This window comes from Manis pentadactyla, chromosome 3, assembly GCF_030020395.1.
Source record: "Manis pentadactyla isolate mManPen7 chromosome 3, mManPen7.hap1, whole genome shotgun sequence".
NCBI classification, from domain to species: domain Eukaryota; kingdom Metazoa; phylum Chordata; class Mammalia; order Pholidota; family Manidae; genus Manis; species Manis pentadactyla.
The window spans coordinates 62624801-62632246 of NC_080021.1; the positions used below are offsets into that span (position 1 = coordinate 62624801).

The following is a 7446-nucleotide window of genomic DNA, read 5'->3' on the forward strand; positions in this document are numbered from 1 at the left end:
TTCCGCATGGACCAAGATTACCACTGGTTGTCTGGCTCACAGTCTTTGGTTGCCTAGAGAAAGGAGACGCACTCAGAGGTATTTGGTTCTATGTTTGGAAAAATGCTGTGCCAAGGTCTGCCCGTAGTCTCACCCACATGTAAGGGGAGAGCGAGTAGGCATAGCCATCAGCCTCCCAGCAGAAAATCTGTCAACAGTTTTCTAGAAGACTTGGAGACAGTTATAACAGTGGAAAAAGGCTTATACAATTGGCTTATATGTCCTTTTCAAGTAAAGTGTCCTAGTTGCTAAAGCACATTCCAGACTTAGATACACTTTGTATCACAGTGAATTCATTTAGATTTTAATCAATCTATAATGTTTCAGAAGTTCTATGTTAAAAACATGTAATGAGGTAAATACAGATTAATTCATTTTATTATTTAAATTCCAGATTATTTAATGATTTCCCTCATTTGTGGAGTATAACAACAAAGCAAAACTGAAGGAACAAAACAGCAGCAGACTCACAGACTTCAAGAAGGGACTAGTGGTTACCAAAGGGGAGGGGTGTGGGAGGGCAGGTGGGGGAGGGAGAAGGGGATTGAGGGATATTATGATTGGTACACATCGTGTTGGGGGTTCACGGGGAAGACAGTGTAGCACAGAGAAGACAAGTAGTGACTCTGGCATCTTACTACACTGATGAACAGTGACTTCAATGGGGTGTGGGAGGGACTTGATAATACAGGTGAATGTGGTAACCACAATGTTTTTCATGTGAAACCTTCATAAGAGTGTATATCAATGATACCTTAATAAAAATAAATAAATTCCAGAATATTTGAATATTTACTACTATCTCAGTAGCTCTATACTAACAGAACAATTTTAGTATACAATGACTATTTTTAAAAATGGAAAAAAAAATCCTGAATTACTTGAAGCATTTATTCCTTCATCTCTAGTATTTTCAATTTCCATATCAGTATCTCTATGGTGTTGGTGATATTATACCTTCCAGAACTTTTATTATTTTAATTCCTCTCACCAGTCCTCCATATTTATCTCATATATAATCTTACCTATTCCTCCCTCCATCCCTTCATTCAACACATTTATTGAGCATTCAACAATATTCCATCAACAAATATTTCCTGAGTACTTCTAAGCATTAGACATAGGGTTATAATAAAGATAAACAGAGTATGATCCCTACCCTTCTAGGAATTTGAAGTCTTGGAAAGGAAAACAGACATTAAACTATTGAAATGCAACAGAATTCTAATATTATAAATAGGCTTACATAAAATATTTTAGGAACACAAGAGTGGAACAGAGGAATGGGTGCACTGGAGAAAAGTTTATGGAAAGACAACATTTGCGCTTAGTTTTTAATAAGAAATGGTCAGGAGGAAAGAGGAAGCCCAGGCATTCTGGGCACAGAGCATACTGATGAGCAAAGAGGCACAGAAGCATGAGGAAGCAGGCCCCATCTTTATGACCAGTGAATAGTTCAATGGGAACACAGACTAATAATATACATGCAGGAGCTGAGGGCTATGGAACAGACTGGACTGGGCGTGCCTCCTTTTCTAAGTTAATCAAAGTGGGCTTTAACTTATGGGCAGTCAGGAGTGAACAGAAGTTTTGTGCAGCTGAGTAACCACCACAGATCTGTTTGAAGGGAAAGATGGATTTTGTGACACTGAGGAAGGTGGACTAAAGTAGAAATAATAAAGGAACAGACCAGTAGAGTCTGCTGGGTGGGAAGCTGTGCTACCTACCAATCTCCAGGTGAAATTATAAGCAAAGGCTAGGATGAAATGGAAGAGATGGATTCAAAAAACATTTCTGAGACAGAATCTACAGAATTTGGCAAGTAATTGAGTGAATGCCATTTGCATGTGTATGTTATGTCGGAGTGGGCAGAAGGAATGGGAGCAAGACAGGAGTTGAGAATGTGTCCAATTTCCCATTTTTCTTTTTCTTTTCTTTTTCTGCCTAAAGAGGACTGAGATGTCGATGACATTTACTGAGAAAGAATCCACGAAGAAAGGAGGATCACAGGCAAGGGTGGAGGAAAAGGTCTTTTACTTTTCAGACGTCTTCAGCTTGAAGTCCCTGTGGAGTAATATTACATAGAGATGACCCAGTAGGCAGTAGGAAACGTGAAAACGAAGCTGAAAGAGAGGACTGTGAGATGGAGATGCAGACTATGTATGGCATGGACTAAATGTCATGAATATGCAGATAGTATTTAAAGTCACAGAAATAGATAAGGTCTTGCAGGAAGGGAGAAGGCCAAAAGTAAGCCTTAGGGAACAAAGTTTTAAGAGACAAGCAGGAAACAGCAACATGTTGATGAAATAACAAGAGAAATAAAAGAATCAAGTGATAGGGTTAAAATCCATGGAAAGGAAAAGGTTAAAGAAAGAGCCTAAGGGCAATAGTATCAAATGTCTCATCTTATTAGAGTCTGTGGAGTTTATATCCTTACACTGATTTTGCCAAGAGAAAACAATATCCAGAATGATTGCTGGCATGAGAGTTCACATACCAGTAAACAGTAGAGACAAAATGTGCCCTGCTGCTCTGTAGGTCCAAAGCTAGTATTTTGTCCTCTAAAATTCACTGCCTCTTCAGCAACAGCTTCATGTGATAACTTAAAACCTCCAGTTTCTCAATTTAATATAAATTAAATGCAGTAATCTTCTTAGGATCACTGTAATCAATAGGTCTCTGTAATCAGTAATTCATTTATCATCCCCTTCGTGATTCTACCACAGGTCTGTGCTTTCAACCTACTCTGCTTCTAATTCCCTACAAACACTTTTTGTTTCTCTTCCTCTACCTGGGATAGACATGCTGTCCATTCTTCGCCACAGTTCAAGGTCCTGACCACCTACCAGGAATAACATACCTCACCTTCCCCATTGATCAATGTGCCATTAGGAATATTCCATTATTCTGGGCTCCCTTGGCATTATTTGTACATATAAAGAATTTTGAGTCCTTGTTTACTTGAAAATATTCAAATGTGTCTATTCTTTCTTCAAAATTAGCCTATAAGCTCTTCAAAGGAAGATGTAGCTTTACAGGATCAATTTTTAACCCTATTAATTAAATGAGAGCAAATGTTTGGGTAGGAATGTGATGTTAGCAAATGTGGAAGTGGCATGGCTGCCATAAGTTCAAAGACAAAGAGTACACTAAAATCAGCACCTAGTGTAAATAAAACACATAACCTAACCAAAAGTAGTGGCACTTATACAGAATGGCAGATTTTACAAAAAAAAAAACTGTTTAGTCAGTTTTTTCCTCAAAATAAATATACTTTAAATAATTATTTGACTAAATTATGTTTCCACAAGGTTGATCAACATCTGTACTTACATTGTTATACAATACACAGGAAACAGTATTTCAAGTAAACTAGTGTTATTCTTTTAGACTTCCCCTTAAATGTGTATTCTAGAAAATGTGTTCCAGTATTAGATTTGGGCAATGAACTTTGTAGCCCAGTTAATGGCCAAGACAGTTTCAGGGCCAATAGTATCTAAGAGCAACACAATATAAACCCTGGATGGTTTCTGAATCTACATTACACGGATAGAATGAAACCAGTGAAACCAAAAAGAAACTTGCATAAACACTCCAGATCAGACATCACACAATAGGAAGTTATTTTCTTTGGAAGTCAGACATGAAAACGAATCACAGAACTGTTCTTTCATTATTTCCATATTACTTAAAACACACAAATATTCTTTGGTTTCTTTTTGTGGGTTTGAACTCCCAAGTTCTTATTTTAAATAAAAAGTAACAGAATACCTATCCATATGGAATAAGCATACAGTGGCCTACTTGGAAAGGCTCCATAAATGACTCTTTCTGTTAGAAAGCTCACAAATGAAGAAATCATAGAATTTTTTACTTTGGACAAACACTTTAAAGTACACAAAAAGCAGAAGTGTGAGACATTAGAGATGCCATATCCCGCACAGAACTTTGAACAAAGCTAAAGATTCCCTTAGATGTTCTATTTAAGTGGTATGAGGAGACATAAAACTACTTGTGTCTTAATAACATTACTGAGACCTTGCAGTATGCCTAATAGTGAGATAAACTACATAGGTTACCCATGCAATCCTAACAACAACCCTCTGAGGACAGTATACATGCTAGAGATGAGCAAACTGAACTAGAGAGAAATTCATGACTTGCCCAAAGTAACCCAGCTAGCGGGGATCAGTGCCAGAATTTAAACCCGGTCAGCCTGACTCTTGGGTCCTGATTCTTAATCTCTGATGAGTTCTCGAGTGCTACCTTCTTTCTTTAGGGTAAAATATTTTTCTAGTAAAAGTTAAAATAATATAACGACATATTTTATAATGGGTTATGTGGCCTTAGGGCTTCCATGTTTCATTAAAGTTGCCTAGCCCATCAAAACTAATGTGAATGCAGAGAAAAAGAAAAACCAGAATGCAGTAAAATTAATGGCACCCTGCAATGTATCCAAAGGAGAAATGCAATTTCCAATGTTCATTAAATAAGCTTTGCTTATCACCAGTGATTACTTATTATCAGTCTTTGCAAGTGTGATTCCTAATTCATGCAAGTAGTATAATAGATTTGTGAAAATTTTTCTAAACATTCAGGGTATAAACATTAACGAATTGTATGCTAATAGTCTTTAAAAGGTAATTTTGTGTCCCAAACTTGCTAATTTACTCTAAAAAAATATATAAGATTAAGGATAAGTCAAATATTTTTATTTAACGCTTAGCCCAGGCACACAAATCAGAAGAAAAAACAAGCCATTGCTAAAGCACTCCTTAACATAAAGCAACTACAGAAATGTACTCTTTACAGTATGTCATTTACATATACATAAGAAACAGACCATTAGAAACTAGATCTACAGCAGCAATACAGAAAGCTCCTTTAAATTATTAGTCTCTGATTTTTCATATCCACCCCTCATAAGAAGGTTCTATCAGTTAAAACTTAGGAAGCAAATGTTCTACTAAGTCATTTAAAAGCAAAAACATCAGCTGTTTAGCATTATCAGTATAGGACTCTCCCTGGGCAGAGCAGAATTTAGAGCTCTTAGTAGGAACACTGCATCTAAAGGCATTAAATTCTACTCTAAAATCAAGGAGCTCTTAGAATGAAAGAAACACTAGCAATATGAAAAGGAAGATACTCCCAAAGAAAACCTTTTTAAAAATTTCATACAGGACAAGTGGTAAAGACTAAATAATAGCATGAGAGAATTTACCAGGAAGGCAGAAAGCATGATACATGCCATTTGAAAAATTTCCTTACCATATACTGCATATTTGATGCTGTTGGGTACACCTGACTTCGTAATTTATTATGAAGGTCCAAGATACTCTGCATGTCATTGTCTGTGATGGCCCTTTTCCCTCTTTGCTTGGCGGTCCACCACTCACCATCCTCATCCGTGTACTTTTCCAAAAGCTTCTCCAATAAAGTGGCATTAGGAACTATCATGGCTGGAACTGCTTTGGCCATGAATAGCACTGCGGTTACTCTGAGCCACTCCCGCGCAGTACACTTCATAATGAATGATCTCAGGATTTCCCCAGGAAAATCTCCAAGACAGGTTCTTCCACTCCTTTTGGCTATAATGACATGCAGTGTGATGAAAGTGAAAATCTAGGCAAATATTAATTTTCTAATAACAAACGTAAAACAACTACACAGGAGTGTGCCAGTTTGATTTGTCTATATAAGACGAGCAAATGGATACACAGGTTTTAAAGTAACTTATCTTCAACCCGTTTTTCCTCCAGAGGACTTTTTACAATGCACCACTTTCACAAAATAGACAGCTATATTTTCCAAGATAATATGCATAAGGCCAAAAACAAATGGCAAAAATAGCCCAGAAGAGTCAAAATTTGAAAACAATTTCTGAATTACAAGGCTTTAAACCACGATTACATACAGCCTGTAAAGTGTTTTATATCAATCTAGAAATCCATGTGCCTTACTATGCTTTAAGGTATCATTTTATCCCAGTGTCCCATCTCCAGTTCACAGGCATTCAGAATGTCCACAACATTCTGAAATGGAGATGAATGTTTTAAAGTACAAAATGTTATTCATAACATAAATTCAGAGTACATCTAGAGGGCCCAGTGAACTAGTGAGAATAAAGGGTTCGGGACCCCGGAGGAAGTCTCCTCTTACCCAGGCAAAGGTTAAGAAGGATTCAACCATTATTTCTGGAAGGTGTGCGCTAACCTGTGGCCCGCACCGATAAAGCCAACAGGTCACCAGCAAGATCCAGCGGGTTTCCTTCCACACGCCACAGGCGCACACTGACTGCTCTGGGAACCCCAGCGCAAAGCGCGCCTCAGAAGGAAGTTGTGAAACCCACGAAGTCCCCTCCAAGCTCCGGCACATCTCCACGCCGCAGCTGTCGGAGTAGCCCACCATACTCCGTGTTTGACCATTCTCAACAAGTTGGCTTTTTTTTTTTTAAGTTGATTTTAAAAAGAAAACGGTAGCTAGGAAGAAGTGGGAGCTGGACTCGGCGATGCGCCCTGAAGTTGCCCTTACCTCTCCGGTGTGCAGCTGCCCACCGAGCCCAGCCGCCCCAGCCTCCGCACGCGGCCACGCACGCAGTCCTTCGGGAAGGACCGGGCCACCGCGCGTCCTCCGGCGACGAGGCGCCGACCGCAGGGGCGCGAGCCTCGGCCTCGACGGCTCCTCTCGGACCTGGGAGAAGGAGCGGGCGAAGCGCTTCAAAGTTAGAGCCTGCAGTCGGGCGGAAAGGGAGCTCCCCGGTTAGCTCGCCGGGGTGGGCGTCAGCGCTTCTCCGAGCCTGATGCGCAGGAACAAGGGGCGGGGACACGAGCTGCTCGCGGCGACGGCTGGCGGCGGCCTGGCGCTCCCGCTCGGTGCAGCCGAGTGCGCACAGCCGGGCGCCCAGCGCTTCCGCCGCTCACTCCGGCGGCGGGGCATTTATTGCGGCCCCTGCGCGGGCACGTGACGTGGGCGCCCCTCCTCGCCCACCCCCACCTCCGCCTCCACCCCGCCCCGGCCGGCCGCCCGCTGCTCCCCCGGCCCTGCGAAGCTGGGACGCCTGGCCTTTGTGGGCGTGCTGTGGGCCTCAGAGACCGGGCGGGCAGGGTCTGGACCCTGTGGGAGGCGTTTGCAAGGCGGCCCCAACCTCTCCCGCCCCTCGCATCTCCCCCTGCTTTCCCAGATCTGGTTCCTTCCCGATGAGCTACTGAAATGACGTTAAGAACTCTTAAAGAAAAGGAGCAGCTCTAGTGAGTTTGCAGAGGGGTTTGGGGTGGGGTCAACACCTGCGATCTCAGAGGCACAGAAGGGGGGGTGCGGACGGGGAGAGAAAGGCTTTCATTTTCTCCAGGGGATCGCTTCTGTTTCCAGGACCCCGTCTTAAGTTGTTCTTTGTGGCTCCCTTCA

General features: G+C 41.5%; 1 protein-coding gene across 1 annotated transcript in view; it reads right to left on the bottom strand.

Moving 5' to 3' along the window:
• CRISPLD1 (cysteine rich secretory protein LCCL domain containing 1) overlaps positions 1-7037 on the bottom strand; it is a 43521-nt gene extending 36484 nt beyond the window's left edge. Inside the window, exons 1-2 of the mRNA XM_036887522.2 lie at positions 6574-7037; positions 5311-5630 (exon numbers count right to left, since the gene is read on the bottom strand). Coding sequence (XP_036743417.2) covers positions 5311-5568 — 258 coding nt within the window. The 5' untranslated portion in view covers positions 5569-5630; positions 6574-7037. The remainder of the gene's footprint in view (positions 1-5310; positions 5631-6573) is intronic.
• Between the last annotated feature and the right edge of the window lie 409 nt (positions 7038-7446).